Source organism: Hesperophylax consimilis, chromosome 27, assembly GCF_061612785.1.
Source record: "Hesperophylax consimilis isolate HC1 chromosome 27, BYU_Hcon_1.0, whole genome shotgun sequence".
Lineage (NCBI taxonomy): Eukaryota > Metazoa > Arthropoda > Insecta > Trichoptera > Limnephilidae > Hesperophylax > Hesperophylax consimilis.
In genome coordinates this window covers 25442447-25461321 of record NC_142862.1, presented here as the reverse complement: position 1 = coordinate 25461321, position 18875 = coordinate 25442447, and the positions used below count along the sequence as shown (strand labels likewise).

At 34.8% G+C, this 18875-nt stretch overlaps 1 protein-coding gene across 2 annotated transcripts in view; it reads left to right on the top strand.

Moving 5' to 3' along the window:
- The window catches only part of LOC149410833 (cysteine dioxygenase type 1), a 67551-nt gene extending 52118 nt beyond the window's left edge, over nt 1-15433 (top strand). The window contains exons 5-6 of one of the 2 annotated variants that reach the window (XM_089647760.1): nt 6879-7048; nt 12722-15433. In XM_089647760.1, coding sequence (XP_089503886.1) covers nt 6879-7048; nt 12722-12757 — 206 coding nt within the window. In that variant the 3' untranslated portion in view covers nt 12758-15433. The remainder of the gene's footprint in view (nt 1-6878; nt 7049-12721) is intronic. The other variant, XM_089647759.1, reaches the window with a different exon arrangement.
- The last annotated feature ends 3442 nt before the right edge of the window (nt 15434-18875 follow it).

Genomic DNA, 18875 nt, shown 5'->3' with positions numbered 1-18875 from the left:
TCGTGTAAGTCTTAAAATCCATATTTGGCATATTTAAAACCCCACAAATTTCATTCCATTGTGAATACCCATTTCCTGTACACATCACTCCTTCGACGATAGCAGTATTTATAGACATTTTCCGTTTCGGGTCTTCGGAGTGTGCGTATTCTATTTTCTTGCACATTTTGCACTCGAAAACATACTGGCTTAGAAGACCATTTCGTCGTTCCTTCACAAATTTTAAATCGGAAAATGTGCAGTTGGTGTGTTCGTGCTTTATATTTGATATCTCCGAAAAAAAAAATTTATATCCACAATTCTGCGACCTTCGAAATTATGGGTTTCATCAATATGGTCTGGTTCTATCACCAAATCATCAAGCGTTGTTGATGATGATGAACTTGCGTTTTCGTCTATATTTGGAGCAAACGATTCATTCATGGAAGTTTCATGCATTAGTGAAGATGTAGTTAAGTTTCCAAAAGTAGTATCGATGACATCCATATCCCTGTAAATGCAAATGATTTATTTATTTAAATTTGTCCATCCCATTTTCCAGTTATACATGCTACATAATACACGGCTCTCATAGCATAAATCTTTAGGTTTTTCTCGTAAGTCGCTCACGTAAGAGAGTTATGGCAAAATTATCAATGTAAACGATACCCATTGGTAATTTTGCCATAACTCTCTTATGTGAGCAACTTACGGGAAAAAAACTTTACGTACGTAAAGGTAACCTTGGGAAGGTTCAGTAGTAAGAGTAACAGGAAAGCGATATTTCGACTTACCTAGATGTCGAACGTGGTGCAACATGAATCTGTCGTTTGATACTAATAATCGGTTTTTTTCGTCTAGTAGATAAAAACAAACGCGCTTTGTTTCCATTTCTTTTACCCATTATTTATCTGTAAGAAAAAAATTTTGATTTGAAGGTAGGTAATATAGTAGTCGATTTTATGTAACTCAATTTATGAATACACATATATTATGCTACGTATATATTTGCGAATAGTGGCGTGTACAGAATTTGAAAATTGAAATTTCGGAAAAAAAATAATTTTCAGCTACGACAACATCATTAATGTCGTATTTTCAATCTTAGGATTCTAGCCCACTGAAAAATCAGTGCACGCCACTCTTTGCGGACAGAGACGCGAGCCGAACCACGAATTATGGTAAAGGTACGAAGCAACCGCAAGCGGCGCAGCGTTTCGGGCAGTTTGCTTTTGCTTCGTTCCTTTCCCATAATCCGTTGTTCGGCTGGCGTGTGTATACGCAGCCTAAGACGTAGAATAATATTTATTATAGGTTACTAGATATGTTAACAAATGTACCGACTTGCACTAATGCACTTTATGCATACAGTCAAAACTGATGAATTTACGTTATTCAGGGAGAGCCAAAAAACAACAACATTTTTAGCGATATTTATATGTTTAATTAAAAAAGGACCTACTGCGCCTATGCTGCCGTTTTATAAAAAAAGATGGTATGAATCTCCCGATATTACTAAACCAAAACAGCGTGCATCTTACTTTACTAATAGTAACAAGATGAATGAACTATGAGCGCAGAAGATATCTATTATATAGGAATACGCACGCTCAAGTCGCGACGCGTATTGACTTATCTGTTGCAGCAGGCAGCAACCTGTATACACGCACGCACAAGTCTCATTTGACAAGACTTGTGCGTGTGCAGAAGATGAGCTCGGAGCAGGCAGTCACATGTATATACCTACGCACAAGTTGCGATGTGACTGAGATGATGAGTCAACAGCAGGCACACACACGCATTGGGGTTCACCAATACACCGATAGCGCTTTTGCTGTCCCCGCTGAGATGAACGAAATAGAAATAATTTTTACAAATACCTATCGTTAAAATTTCTTGGCGCTCCTGCGCGCCCTTAATTTGGTAATAAAATCCCTCTCCTTGTATATGATACACACTACGCTCAGCACTGAAAAATGGCTCTGAAATCTGTTTTGTAAATTGAAGACGTCGCATGAATAACGATGAATGGACACATTGAAATATGTTGAGGAACTAATACTACGTAAATAACTAACTAACTAACCATCACGCCGTTTCACCGCAGGGATTTGCAGAGAGGACGGACCGCCAAACAACTCGGTCACACTACACACTCCTTGCCTCAATCACATTTATACATCGTCTCATACATGCTCTTCTATTATTTTGACTCTTGACAAGACCCGACTCAAGTATCTGAATCACTTGTCTTCCTCGGGCGTCCCCGACTTCTGCTACCATTCACATTTGCATTGTATATTCTCCTTACACTCTTTTCTTCGATCATTCGCTCTACATGCCCAAACCATCTTAAGGCGATGCACTACGTTGTGTAATATTTTAAATTGAGCCGCTATCAATAACAACCCTTACATAGATGGCGATAAGGTTTAAATTCCCGCTTAACACCATCCGCCTGTTTTGATTTATGCAAGAAAAAAACATGGCCAAAAAGTGCCTTTTATTTTATTTTGTGGATGTTCAGGCGTAAATATTAAATTTTTTTTCGATCATTTTATAAATAACTTAATTTGCCACATTATACAATAAAATCATAACCGAAAATGGATTCGTAAGTAGGAGATTTTGAACTTTAAAGCAGTTTTCATAGGCGTTTACATTATTTTTTTCTGGGCTTATAAATACTTATCTAAAAATTACTCAATTATTTCAAAGGCCAAGATGTATTCTACTCGCAGTATTTAATTAAAGCATCTGAAACACATCTAGGCGACTAAATTTTCAAACCAAAAACATATGATTTTGAATTACTACATATGGCATCGCCTTAAGCGTCCCTTTCTTGATCATGCTCATTACGCTTACATCAGCCTTGCACTCTTTACGGATCTCCACATCTACGTAAATAAAATTTATTATAAAGGATTTTGTTAATCTATTTTAATTCAAAGATGGGGGCTATACATTTTTTATCGAGCTAGAGGGAACTGTTGCATACCAAATTTGGGGAATATTGCGATATACAGATCTGCTCAATACATACAGAGAACACAATTAACCCCTTAGGCTTCTGACATATTTACCGTTATACTTCTTAAAGATGCCATCAGAATTTGTGTGTATTTCCGCTTCTCAATAAAAACCAAACAAATGAGATATTTCTGAATGTATCCGAAAACTAAAAACTGTTTTTAAAAGGTGATGAAATACTCTGTCATATTTTATCATTAGAAATAAACATATACATTTTGAAACAAAATGGCACATCTTACTTTTTTGTCTAAACTCTGAACTAAAATTACTGGTATCGAAAAAAAAACACATACTCTATTAGACAAATGTATTATAAAAATTACTGCCACCTCATTAATAAAAAACACATACTCTATTAGACAAATGTATTATAAAAATTACTGCCACCTCATTAATAAAAAACACATACTCTGTTAGACAAATGTATTATAAAAATTACTGCCACCTCATTAATAAAAAACACATACTCTTTTAGACAAATTAATTATAAAAATTATTGCCACCTCATTAATAAAAAAACACGTACTCTATTAGACAAATGAATAATAAAAATTACTGCCACCTCATTGTTTCATAAATTGTTCTCAAATTGCAGTCGGAACCTTTGATATCATAGAGGTGTACAATTCTTATAGAATTATACTAAGTATAATTCTTCTGTGGTTAACTACTAGAATTGAATATAAAGCGTGGTGTTTTCTCTTTCTAACAACTTTTTTGTTTTAATTGTTTCTTTTCATCGTATCTTTTTAACGTTAGAATTTTTAACCTCAGTAATTTTAGTTACAAAAAACGTAAAGTGTGATATTTTTATTTATTTTTTAGGTTTGCATTAAAATTTTCAATATGTTTATTTCTAATAATAATATTTGAAACATTTTAAAAACAGTTTTTACTTTTCGGATACGTTCAGAAATATTCCATTTATTTGGATTTTATTATAAGTGGAAATACTTGGACGTTCTGTCGAAATATGGCCGAGGTCTGAGGAGCTAGTCGGCATTAAAACTATGCATTGCTAAATACGTTTCGACTCCTAGGCCCTAGACAGACCAAAGAAAATGGTTGAAGAAAGAAATGTACACAGGTAAACTAAAAGGTGCGGGGAACAAACTAACATGAGCAGGGCGGTGGGGTGGTTGTGGGCGTCTACGTATCAGTGATTTGCTAATAAATGAATCAGACAGTCTGCAGGCAACTCACATTGCAGTCGAGTATTTTAGTCTTCCATAATGAAATCTGCTTATGAATAGCCGTCCCTTTTTACAATGTTGCGTGAATTCCTCGCCGTCCTTAGCCATAACTAGAAAAGGTTTTTACTTGTTTATAAAAACTGAATATTTTAAAAGAGTAGTTTTCCCCTTTACAATTGTCGTATAAATTACGCACCACACTAAAATATCACTTTATATTTTAGAAAATAGACTCAATCAGTTTCAGTTTTAGCTGTCTCGATACCGCCCGATGCCGTCTCTCTAGTGTGGTAAAACAAAGTTTTGTGCACTTGGGAATATGCACGTCTCGTTTGCACCTGCGCGGGAGTCTTGTACATGAAGATAGCTCAAATAATGATGTGGCGGGAATTACTGGAGCGTACTTTTGTATATTGATGACCGGGGCACAAATATCGTTATAAGTTATGTGAAGACTGAAGACAAGCAGTGCAATGCACAAATGCACATACCAAGGAATCACCTCTGGTCACGCCCCCTACACACCTCTATCAATTTATCTCTTCAGTGTTAAATTAAGGTAACTGACGTTTTGATCGTAATCAAATGCTCGTTAGCAAAAAGATTCTATGCAAAACATTGTACGTAAAATGATTGTAATTATCATTTGAACGTAAGCACATTTGACCGTAAACTGTACGTCTATTATATAAAGTTGATTGTCACGGGTGGACGAGTGGGCGAGCGGACGGCGCTGATTTGATTTGCATACAAATCTACAGTTTTATTCCGAGTTTGATGATAATTTGCACACTTGACCTTCAAAACAAGAGAAAGGTCACTGTCTAAGTCTGATTATGAAAACTTTTGTGTGAAGCCCGAGTAACGCTGGGGAGTTCAGCTAGTTATCTCATAAAATAAATGATTACGAATGAAATCATATCAAATCTTTTTACTTTAACATGAGACGCAGACACTTTTATTAGCTTATTACAAGTAGTTCCCGTGAGCACTTAGGCCATAGGCCCATTGTGCCATCTCCCATTTTACCTCATTCCTTTAACAACAACCCAGTCCCTTTAATAAAGTTCCCCAGGGCTGTCATTGGGTATGTGGCTATGTCTTCTGGTTCTACTGTATGTCTCCCCAGGTATCTGAGCCTAGTTCCCACCAGGGCAGGACATTGGCACCATAGGTGAATTGGAGTCTCTTCATCCTCTTCACATTTTATTAGCTTACAATTATTTGCTTATTATTTGCCTACGATCATTTGAGAGTTACGATAATTTGACTACGATCATTTGACTACAATCATTTTCTTTACAATTATTTTACCAATAACCCTAAATTAAAGTTAAAAAAGAGTTTTATTTCTTTTATAAAATCAGTCCACAAGGTTATTGCTTCCTGTGAAAGGATTTATTTAATTAACTTGCTGCTGTTTTGACTTATCTTTTTTTAAATATTTTTTCATCTTAAAATCTTTATTCGAAGTATCAATTAGTTGTTATGTGAAAATGTTGGATTTTAGATGATGCAAGACATATTATTGTTCACTAATAACAGATGTGTTTTTCCATTTTGCAAATATTTTTATAAAGCTCAGAGGTTATCAATCACCCATAATTATTGTTGATAGCCGATAATGTTTATACATTTTCTATGTGTACCGACATTGATATTCCCAGAGTTAAAGATTCTCTCCTAAGAGTTATTCCTCTCCTTGTATGAATGTGGCGAAGTTTAGGGACAGATCATTCAACGAGCTGACTCCACATTCTTGGAACCATCTGCTGAGGTCAGGAATTGGTTTTGAATAGTAATAATGATATTTGGATGATTTGTATTGCGCCATTTTTGTGCAAAATCACCACAAGGGCGCAAAACAACATATAATACATTTCTACAATGATCTATCTTATTACTTACTAACCATAGACTAGTCAAACTATTATCAATGAAAACTAAAATTAATATCCAATTATTTTATTGTAAATTATGACGAGCCACAAAGTTAATGCTGGCACGCCACGCAGCTGGTGGGCAGCTGCATCCAGAACACACCTCACCCGATAAACCCGGGCACCCCTGCTAAATCACCAAACTTAGCAAACCACTTGGGGTGAACTATGCCAGAAATGTTGATTTGATTTTGGAACAAATGGTTCCCGGGGCGGAGGTACATTTATGTTTTGTTTTTGCCGTTGTCGTGCCGTAGCTGTAGGAATTATAAAAGCCCCTAATCAATACTTCGTGCGTTGTTTAACTGGAAAATCCCAATATAATAATATTTAGTACATTGGTGCGCCAATTATGAAAATAATTCAAATAAATGAATTAAGTTGTAGTCCTTAATTGTGGGAATATTTTGAGGTCATAACACATATGCTACAAGGAAAACATTAACATCTTTGAAAACATTTACAATGTCATTAATAAATAACATAGGTTCCAAAGGCGACCCCTGTGGCGCACTATTTGCAACTATCTAAGAATCCAACTTTTTTAAAAATTTTCTTAGTTATGTTATCAATACTGCTGTATTTATGTTATCAATTTTTGGTATTGCCTGCTCGTTTCCACAAAATAATAGGTCACAGGTTCAACCCGCTGAAAAGAGATTTTTAAGAGGGACGGGAGTTACATAAAAAAAACAATAAAAAGTAATAATAATAATTTTATTAATTGCAGATTCCATGGGCTTGCACCGCGTGGAGAATTCCTCCCACGTGGACCCGGCTGTGTCGCTGCACCTGTATTGCCCGCCCTTCGACGCGTGCCACGTGTTCAACCAGCAGACCGGGCGCAAGACAAAGTGCCAGGTCACCTTCTGGTCCAAGTTCGGCCAGAAGAGAAACAGGGTAAGGTGATGCCATTTTGTACTCCAGTAGTGTTGCGTACTAACTACTGGTGGTCTTACTAATTGCGGTGTAGATTACTAATTTTTTGTGTCTGTGTTTGAAAAAAAAAAATTACATTAACTCCACACGGAGGCCCCGAGGAAAAGAATTTGGATGCTGTGTGGAGAAGAAGGAGTGAACATGGGCTTAAAGAGACTCACGTTGTAGGAGGGAGGAAACACAGAGGCCGGCAAATCATTCCACAGCCGAGGTGTTGAACTCAAGAACGAGTCATGAATGAATGAATTTTTTTTTTTTTTTTTTTTACAGTGAATACCTCACAAGAGTCCCAACTGCTCCCGTCTGGAGCCAGTGAGACTATGGCATCCCCAATTGGGGGATGTTGTGAGGCTGAAGGTAAGTGGGGAAGGGAAAGAGGAAGGTGGGGAAGTACCTGGCTATTCAGATCTAGTCACTAAACACGGCTAAAGCCATTTGGAGCAACGTTTTAATTCTGAATGGTGGTCTTACACCAGGGCGATACTGGTAGTATCTTCCACTCTGGAACGTGCCGCAAATATACTATATATTATTTTAATTAATTAATTGTGAAATAACACAAATTAATCAAATAAAATTTATTTGCGCACGCCGGGTTCGAACCCGCGACCTTCGGAATGGCAGTCCAATGCGTTACCACTGGACTATGCCGGCCGTCGAATGGGTCACATGTCAACGTTTCATTGTTTCCCAACTGTTGTGGTCCCACAAACAGTTCTCTAACTCGTCGTGGAAGGAGATTACAAATACTTGGTTCTTTGTGATAAATCAGGGATTTAATAATACTTCGCGTATTACAAATTACAATGGTGATTCGATAGTTGACCTAACTAGAAGCTGGCTAATTGAGATCTCGGACAGTAAGTTTGTCTGGGAGCATTCTAACTGGCCCTGGCGACTACTGGCTACTAACTGCCATCTTGCGGACTTCCGCGAAAGCTCTATGCACTGCCCTCTATGAGTGCATCTGTGAAGCTCTTACTTCCCAACACCAACTATGCACCGGTACCGAAGGGATCAATGACGCTAGTTCCTCAGAGTATTTGTCATTGTAATACCGGTTGAACTAGAACAGCGTAACTACTATCTGATGCCTGTGCATTAAAGATTGCAATCCGTTAAGATAGGGGAATTTATGAAACAGACCGCCCGTTCCATAGATTGTTATTATCATTAGTGTTAACAATGGACTATTGTAGAAGCCACATGTACTATAAGCTCATTGATCAGTACAAATTTCAAGAAACAATGTTATACGACAACGCCCTGTACTTCAGTAAAGTGCCAGGAAAGTTAAAAGTGTAAAGTTACTGGATACTAAGGCCCAGTTCACGCCGATTAACTTGTGACAAAGTCATCAAACGTAAATTCAGGGCCATTTTGTTTTTTTTTACAGTTGAAAAGTACCCGTTACGCAGATTCTGAGTTCGTTTCAGCTTTTGAAAAAATTGTGATCAGCAGAAGAGGAAAACTATCAAGTTGTTAAGCTTGTCAGCTTATTACAGTTTGATTGAAAGCTGAAACTCACGTACAATTGGCGTTTAACGGGGACCTTTCAAATGTCAAGAAAACAAAATGGCGTTGAATGGCCATTTGATGACAATGTTACATTTGAATTTCTGCAAAACAACTGGGCCTAATCGTTGGTTGTACTAATATCATTTAATGTTGACACAGTGCTAAATTCCCATAAACATATTAAACCCTAAAGTATTTTTACCCCTGATTTTGTTATCAAGTTACTTTAAATGATCTGTCAGATTCATAATTTATTTAGAAATATTCCTGGTTGACATTAATTTTCCAACAAATTTACTATTTTTGAAGGTATCACAAAATGAAATACTATTTTTTAAAGCAGATGAAAGACTCTTTAAGATTTTTAAGTTAAAAATGTCAATTTTTTTATTTAAAAAAATAGAGGAATTTATTTACAATTGTTTTTTCGCTTACAGATTGTTTTTTGTTTCTTTTAAATTGTAAAAATACCACTACTTAAAAGTTAATTTTAAAGCTTACTGTCCTTCACTTTTTTTCTTTCATATAAAAATAAATAATAAAACAAACTTTGACAAATTTTACCACGGTAAACTTTTAAATATAAACACAAAGGGTGGTGGGACTTGCACAAGAATAATCTACTACGCTACGGGCACAAAAAGACCCATTTTGCTATTTCCTGAATGTTTCATCTTATTCCTTTGATTCTTTAAATTTATACTATTATATATTTTTTAACATGTCTGACAGAATGATAGAAGGTAAGTAATGAATTTATATCTGCAGAAAATAAAATCCCTGCTTTGTGATTAACACTTCCTTTGCATGCAAATTCTAAATAAGAAATGTGTGAATTACATCGGTTAATTTCTTTAAATACAAATTAAATGATGACCCCCGTGGTTGAGCGATTAAGGTCCTAGACTGTGGATCGAAAGCAAAGGGTTCCTAGCTTGGTGCATCCGAATAAATTGAATTTATACACTAATATTTATTATTAATATAAAAATGAATATTAAAAAAATATATACACTTTATTTGCGGCACTTTCCAGAGTGATAGATACACCTTTGTGGAAGATTGTCATTCTGAATAGCCAAGTACTTTTCCAATCATCCTCTCTTCCCTTCGCCATTATCTTCATCTTCACGACAAATCCTAATTGGGGATGCCATATTCACGTAAAAAACGTGAACTATATCGCCGCCTGGTTGGACAGAGTTATGAGGCGGGTTACTGTAGGGGCTGTAGGAGGGGATTTATTAGTGCGAGTTAAGAGGCTCGGATTATAGTACAAGTAAATAAGGGTTAATTGGTGCATTCGTGAAATTTTGGTCATACATTCATCTTGGCAGTATCAGTGAAGATCTGCAGTCCACCCAAAGAATGATGGGAGGGGGGGGGTAATTTTGGAAAAATCCATGTTTATGAACTACGTCGAGTGAGGTATCGTTTACTATGTTTTCATGGGTGCTGAATCGAATGAGATTACTCCCTAGTCTATAGAATCAATATTTGGTGACCAAAGACAAGTTTTAATGAAGAAACATGGGTAAATATACAGAAAATAGCTTAATGTGCAAATTTTATTATTAAAAAAAACTTTGTAGTAATTAGATAATATATAATGAGAAGTAAGTAAATACTGAAATCGGCTTCTGGAAATGGAAAAATAATGCATTTTAACACATTTCTGGCAGGTATTTTTTGCTCTGGCGCTACACTGTGTCTCCAGGCGAAAATAAAGGTCCCGCGCGATTTTTTTAAATTTGTTTTAAATCAAAAATATTTTAATAAAAATTTCTACGTAGTAGCTCAGCATACCCAAGTTATAAAGTACTAAACGATAATCAAATATTATTTGAAATGCAACTCAATTAACCTTGTAATATGTTTATTACGGTCCGCCTATCAGTATTTGCCCATACCTGCTTTCTTTAAATACTCTCGACATCTCTCGCTCTCTTGCACATAGGAGTTGAGTGGGGCGGAGCAAAGAAAAGATTTGATTCAGGTTTCACGGTCATAAAAACCCTCATTCCACTAATTGAATTATTACAATAACAAATAATATGCTATCCTTTTGTTGAAATACCGATGTAAACGAAAGGCACGAAGATAAATATAAAAATAAAACTTGCATTACGATTCGATAAATATGTTCATATAGTTGGGACCGTTTGGTCTCATTTAGGCCCAATATTATTTTTACTGTTCATAAATGATATTGTAAATATATTTGATGAAGATATTAATACGTTACTTTTCGCAGATGATTTAAAAATATTTAAAATAATCAAAAGCGCTGAAGATTGTATCTGTCTACAAAATAATTTGAACAGGTTAATTAATTGGTGTTCTCTTAACAAACTTCATCTGAACATAAATAAGTGTTATTCAATTAAATTTTACAGAATAAATCAACCAATTGAATCCTATAATTTCTATACCCGCTATATCCGATTTTTTGACAAAATGATCTGAGTATGACATCTTGTTCACATTTTTGCGAGGAACAAGAGGAGCCTAAAATTGAGTTTCAAAACCCTCCTTATCACGACCAAAAACCATGTTAAAACTGCGAGTGAGAAACCAAATCCGCTATATCATACAGAAAGTCACTATCAAAACCCGCTATATCGGATTCAACGAATCACAAGCAGTTATTTTGCCAAAATACAATATGGCCGCCGCTCTGACGCCACGTCGTGTGTCAAAATGATCTACGCGTGAGTTTCTAAACCCGCCATGTCGCCTCAGTTGACTTGCAAAATCACGAAGTGAGTATCAAAATCCGCTATATCCATTTTATTTATCGAAATTACTTAATTATTGCTAGACATATATAGAAAAATAAATGCTTTTCGAAATTTTATTACTCCAATTCATTATATAAAAAATTTTAATGCATTTACTTATGTACGCTAGAGATTTGACAGTTTTTTGCGGTTTTCTCCAAATCAATGAAAGTTGATATAGCGGGTATAGAAATTACACGACTCAATTATTCATTCATATAAACTTAATAACTCAATCCTTACCTCTGTCGAAGAAATTAATGACCTGGGGATAACTTTCGACTCTAAATTAAACTTTATATCGAATATAAATAATATTAATAATAAAGGAATGAAAATGCTAGGCTTCATTCTTCGAAATTCCAGAGGTTTCAAGAATATTTCAACATTAAAAATTTTGTATACATCCCTGGTTCGTAGTCAAGTCGAATATAACTCCTCGATCTGGTCCCCCCACTACAAATTACATTCAGATTCAATCGAAAAAATTCAACATAAATTCCTAAGACACATTAATTTTAAACTCGGTATTCCCATTGAAAATATAAATTATAATTACTTGATGAAAAATCTAAATTTATTAAAACTCTCAGATCGAAGAATTATATCCGACTTAATATTTATGTTCAAAATTGTAAATGGTAGTATAGACAGTCCTGATTTAATTAACCTCGTTGAATTTCATATACCCACGAGAGCTACTCGTTCTAAAATTTTGTTTAAATGCAACAATATCAGGACTGAGTATTCCAAACACTCGCTTGTACCTAGTTGCATGAAGTTAGTAATAAATACGCAGATCTATTTAACTGCACGCAAGGTAGGTACAAGAGGGCTTTGCTATCAAATCTTTTCAATCAATATTAATTTAATCTAATTCTACCTTATTTGCACTATGGAAACTTATGTACTTGTATCTCTTGTTTACTAAATTACTTACTCTCTAACGTCATTTCACAATCAAATGCCACATATATTTGTAATTCTTTTTTAAAAATATTTCTACAATTTTAACTGTGACATGTTATCATTGTTTATGGTATATTTATACCGTTGATATTAAATAAATAAATAAATAAATAAAGAGATTGGTTTATAATATTCATGTAAAAACATTGAATAATTCCGTCTTTTCTGCCATTGAAATGAGGCGGGCGCAGAAGGTAGAACTACCTTTCCCGGCCGAAATGTGTTAAGCGTGTCTCTATTTTCTGCTTATTGACTGAAATGAATAAAATCTTTAGAACAGGCGACGTTTATTTATACCACACTTGATTTGTCTTCGCTTTCTAGTTGCCATGGTTCTCAATATTAATGAAATTGTAATTTGTTTCAGGAAATCCAAGAAAGCCGTGCCCCCGAGGACAACTAAAGCGCTCAATTTCAAAGAAAACAAAAAATTTCACAAATGATCCACCTTTTCACTTCGCTACTTGACAACTCTCCTGTGGCTGATGATCGCTATTGGCCACCATATCCTCGACAAGGTTCAGTGACTAGATCTGAACTGCAGAGTCCCCTCCAAATTGGGAAAATAAATGATAATGTTACAGGTGTAACTTTACATAACAACGAAAAAATATTGCTTAGTTTTGTGTAATTTTACATTGGTAAGGCTACACAATTCATAAAATTTAGCCTAATCAGATGTATTGACTTTATTAAAAAATTTAACCATCTAAAAATATGACAAAGCCGATTTTTATTATAAAAAATAGTGACAATATCAATTTCTATTGTCAATAAATATGATAATGCCAATCTTTATTATCAAAAAAACATGTAAAAGCCAATTTATATTGTCTAAAATTATAACAATGCCAAATTTTATATTAAAAATATAAGACAAAGCCAATTTCTATTGACTAAAAATATAACAAAGCCAATTTCTATTGACTAAAAATATAACAAAGCCAATTTTTATTGACTAAAAATATAACAAAGCCAATTTTTATTGACTAAAAATATAACAAGGACAATTTTTTCATTATTAAAAAATATGACTGGCTATTTTTGATTATTTTATTTTATTAATTTGACAATATTTTAACTGTTTCGGCATGTTAAAAATATTACATATTTCAATTATAAATTCTTTTTTTTTTTTTTAAATCTACAAATCCTACGATAATTTAAAATAAAAAAATAAATCTAAGTTAAAATCTCTTTTGAAATTTAATACTGTCACTTGGTCAGGGTGAACGGTACTTTGCAAAAATAGCTTCAGAACTGTCATAATTGCTTGCACCTACAGTGAAACCTCTTTATAAGGTTTTTCAAAGGACAAAAAAAAAACATGTGTTATAAGAGAGTTTCACTGTAAATGCGTTTTTTGCTGCATAAGAGAGATTTTTATAAAAGATTTGATTTTAAAAACGCTATCCTATGTCCTATGGTAAAGCAGACGCGTGTTTGTTTTGCAAACACGAAATCAAGGGTTTAATGCTTTTGAAATTTATATCAAAAATAATATTCTTTAAAAAAAACACAATTTGTAACAACCATGAAGTTTTTTTTCAATAATTGACAATATTTTACTGATTTTATGGTACCAGTACATTTATATTAGTGACCGGATCTGACATATTCACATCGCTGCTATAGATCCACTGGCTGTGGGTAATAGAAATCGTGTGGCGTCCCATAAAAAAAAAGTTTTTTTAATTTATTTTTTAAATTTAACTTTAATATCTGATATCGCCTCCGCGGTGTGGCGGTTATAATGCATGAATTTATACCCGGAAGTTGCAGGTTCGATTCCCGCTCAAATGAAAATTGTGTATTTAAAGTGTTTTTCTACGCACCGAAATATAATTTAAGGTTGTGAATGATGATTTTAATAGGTACCGGAGATAATCAATGTCAATTGTCAATGCGCTTACGTCATTCTCAATGTGCATTCAAGAACTTCAATCGGCTGCGGAAACATAACCTAAAATTTGCAAATACATTGATAAAATTTGGATTTTCCTTTCCATAACTCTGGACAATCACAAGTAGAAATTTTTGAAAGCTTTTTCCGCGATGAAATTGATAGAGCAATTGAACCAACGATTATCAATCACACAGCGAAATATCATCCCCCTGTCAATGGGAAGTCTCGTCAATCGCTCCAATTGCCTCAGTAAACGATAAATTAGCAATCATCAATTGCATAAATTACTTTAATTGATATAATTATTGACAATTGATATTGATCGTTTCCGTTCTACTTAAGTGATAGATCATATTCCTTGCTAATGTAGCTTAATAATAGCTTTTCTGCTACTACTGGAAAGAAGCATAGATAATAGAACAAGGGAGATGAACCATTATTGGTACATATTGCAACATCATTCAACCACACTACACATAAACACGCAGCGGCACTCCGCCTATGTTTCTACCTACACATCAAACGCATAGCCGCTTTGATGGTCCGTGCAGTTTGGTCGTAGTAGTTTGGCGATAGTCGCCACGTTTACATCTCCCTTTTCTATTACCTACGGATGCAAGTAATTTCTTCGGATATGCGAAGTTTACTATATTGATTTACATTCCATGATATTTATAATTTTAAAAAGGTGCCTTAAATATTATAAAATAAGAAAAATGTTTTGTTTTTGTTTGGTAGACATTCCTTGTGGAAAAAATAGATTTAATTATTTTGTAATTTTACATAATGTGACATTGATAATTATTATGATCAATAATTTTTATTGTAAATATGAATAAAAATAATTTTTGCAAATACATAGCTTTTTTATTGTAAAACATGTGCCTAGTTTATTTATTTACATTTGTAAAGAGTTGTACTTTTGATGTAAGGCAGTTTCACAATATCCTGTCAGGAATAAGCCTTCAATTTTGTTAGGAATCTTATTGAAGCTTATATAAACCTCATTGCATCTAATCAATGAAGAAGATAATATAAACCTCATTTCATCTAATCAATGAAGATAATATAAACCTCATTTCATCTAATCAATGAAGATAATATAAACCTCATTTCATCTAATCAACGAAGATAATATAAACCTCATTTCATCTAATGAATAAAGATAATATAAACCTCATTGCATCTAATCAACGAAGATAATATAAACCTCATTTCATCTAATCAATGAAGATGATATAAACCTCATTTCATCTAATTAATGAAGATAATATAAACCTCATTTCATCTAATCAATTAAGATTATATTAACAACTCTCAAGAGGAATGCATTCTTAACTCCTCAGGCCTCTGGCATATTCTGTCAGAAGGTCGGAGTATTTCCGCTTTCTAATAAAATCCCAATAAATGGAATATTTCTGAATATAACCGAAAACTGCTTTGTTAAGGTGATAAAATACGCTTCCAAATTTTATTATTAGAAAATAACATAAAATTTTGAATGCAAACATAAAAAATAAAATAGCTCACTTTATGTTTTTATATTTACTCCTGTAAATAAAGTTACTGATAACGAAAAAATAAATAAAAAACACACTCATTTTATTAGACCAATGTATAACAAACACTATTGTTACCTCACTTTTTTGTTCTTTCATATAAAAACAATTGATAAAAAAAAAAATTTCCAATTGCTTTCGGATCCTTTGGTTTCATAAAGATGTAAATTTTAATTATTTTGAGGTTAATTTCCAGATTTGAGTATAAAGCGTGGTGTTTTCTCTTTCTAACACTGTTTAGATCATATTTCTCATCACAACAGTAAGGGAGACAAAACGATTTCCGTGAGACCATATGAGTTGTTTCTATAACCGAACAAATTAGCCTGAAGTGTTAAACATTTAATTATCACGATGATGCAGCAGCTCTTTCTTACACACTAAATAATAGAGTGTAAGAAAGAGCTGCTGCATTATCACAAAATATTAAATCTTACACACCAAATAATAGAGTGTAGGAAAGAGCTGCTGCATTATCACAATAATTCAGCAGCTCTTTCTTACACACTAAATAATAGAGTGTAAGAAAGAGCTGCTGCATTATCACAAAATATTAAATCTTACACACCAAATAATAGAGTGTAGGAAAGAGCTGCTGCAATATCACAATAATTCAGCAGCTCTTTCTTACACACTAAATAATAGAGTGTAAGAAAGAGCTGCTGCATTATCACAAAATATTAAATCTTACACACCAAATAATAGAGTGTAGGAAAGAGCTGCTGCAATATCACAATAATTCAGCAGCTCTTTCTTACACACTAAATAATAGAGTGTAAGAAAGAGCTGCTGCATTATCACAAAATATTAAATCTTACACACCAAATAATAGAGTGTAGGAAAGAGCTGCTGCATTATCACAATAAATCAGCAGCTCTTTCTTACACACTAAATAATAGAGTGATAAGCAGGGTACTCACCAAGAGTGTAGCATGTAACGTAACTGATACTGTATCAATCTGCAAGTGGGTACGGCTCGTCCACGGTAACCGCGTATCCAGCTACGAGCTCCCGGATCCGCCTTTAGTCCTCGCAGTGTGCTCGCAGTGAAACCGCCGTCGGCGGGTCGCTGCGAGCACGCTGTGCTCTACCCACGAGCGGCTCGCGCCTACGTACTCACTTGATACATTATCAGATACGTTACATGTTACACGGTTAGGTGAGTACCCTGCTTAAGAAAGAGCTGCTGCATCACAAAATATTAAATCTTACACACCAAATAATAGAGTGTAGGAAAGAGCTGCTGCATTATCACAATAAATCAGCAGCTCTTTCTTACACACTAAATAATAGAGTGATAAGCAGGGTATTCACCAAGAGTGTAGCATGTAACGTAACTGATACTGTTATCAATCTGCAAGTGGGTACGGCTCGTCCACGGTAACCGCGTATCCAGCTACGAGCTCCCGGATCCGCCTTTAGTCCTCGCAGTGTGCTCGCAGTGAAACCGCCGTCCGCGGGTCGCTGCGAGCACGCTGCGCTCCACCCACGAGCGGCTCGCGCCTACGTACTCACTTGATACATTATCAGATACGTTACATGTTACACGGTTAGGTGAGTACCCTGCTTAAGAAAGAGCTGCTGCATCACAAAATATTAAATCTTACACACCAAATAATAGAGTGTAGGAAAGAGCTGCTGCATTATCATAATAATTCAGCAGCTCTTTCTTACACACTAAATAATAGAGTGTAAGAAAGAGCTGCTGCATTATCACAAAATATTAAATCTTACACACCAAATAATAGAGTGTAGGAAAGAGCTGCTGCATTATCACAATAATTCAGCAGCTCTTTCTTACGCACTAAATAATAGAGTGTAGGAAAGAGCTGCTGCATCATCACAATAATTCAACAGCTCCTTCTTACACACTAAATAATAGAGTGTAAGAAAGAGCTGTTGAAAATGAGACAAAAGATGTATGTATGTGTTGTGTTCCCACAAACAGTTCTCCAACTCATTGTGGAAGGAGATTATGAAGAATAAGTTCTTTGTGTTAAATCAGGGATTTATTATATACTTCGCGTATTACAATGGCGACTCAATAGTCGACCTAACTGGGAGCTGGCTCAGTGAGATCTGAAAACACCAAGTTTGTCTGGGAGCATTCTAACTGGCCCTGGCGACTACTGGCTACTAACTGCCATCTTGTGGACTTCCAAGCAAGCTCTTTGCACTGCCCTCTATGAGTGCATCTGTGAAGCTCTTACTTCCCAACAGTATGGCTGCTTCCCCCAAAGGAAAAATGCAATCATTATCACAGATATCCCTAACACTATGTGGAGATCCGCAAAGAGTGCAGGGCTGATGTAAGCGTAATGAGTAAGATCAAGAAAGGGTTGCTTCGATGGTTTGGGCATGTAGAGCGAATGAGCGAAGAAAGGAGTGTAAGGAGAATATACGATGCAAATGTGAATGGTAGCAGAAGTCGGGGACGCCCGAGGAAGATATGTCACGACCAAGTGAATCAGATACTTGAGTCGGGCCATGTCAAGAGTCAGAATAATAGAAGAGTATGTATGAATGTGAATGAGGCAAGAAGTATGTTGCAAGACTGAGTTGTTTGGCGGTCCATCGTCTCTGTCTACCCCTGCGGAGAAACGGCGTAATGGTTGGTTAGTTAGCTTTCCCTTACACGTATTAAAGAAATAACCGGTTCACCGTTCACGGCGTACATTATAAAAACAATCCCAGGGCATGCATTGCCATTCTGCGCAATATTATACAAGATAAAACTAGAGGATCTGGGTTCAAGCCTTTGTGTCTTTTTCTATTTCATGTTTAATTGAGAGCTGTTGATTTATTATCTTCTTCATTAATTAGGAAACAAGCATTTTATAATGTTCTGCCAGTCTAAAATATTCTTATGAAGTTCTGTCAGCACGGCATATTTTATAATAAAATATTCAATTGTAAAGTTTTCCTCTTAAGGTAATGTTTATATAAAGGTAGGTATTGTAAAAAAATATTATTTTTATTGCCAGGTAGAAGGGTATTTTTACAAACTACGAATACAGTTAAAAATTTGTGGAAGAGTTAATAATTAATTATTGGTT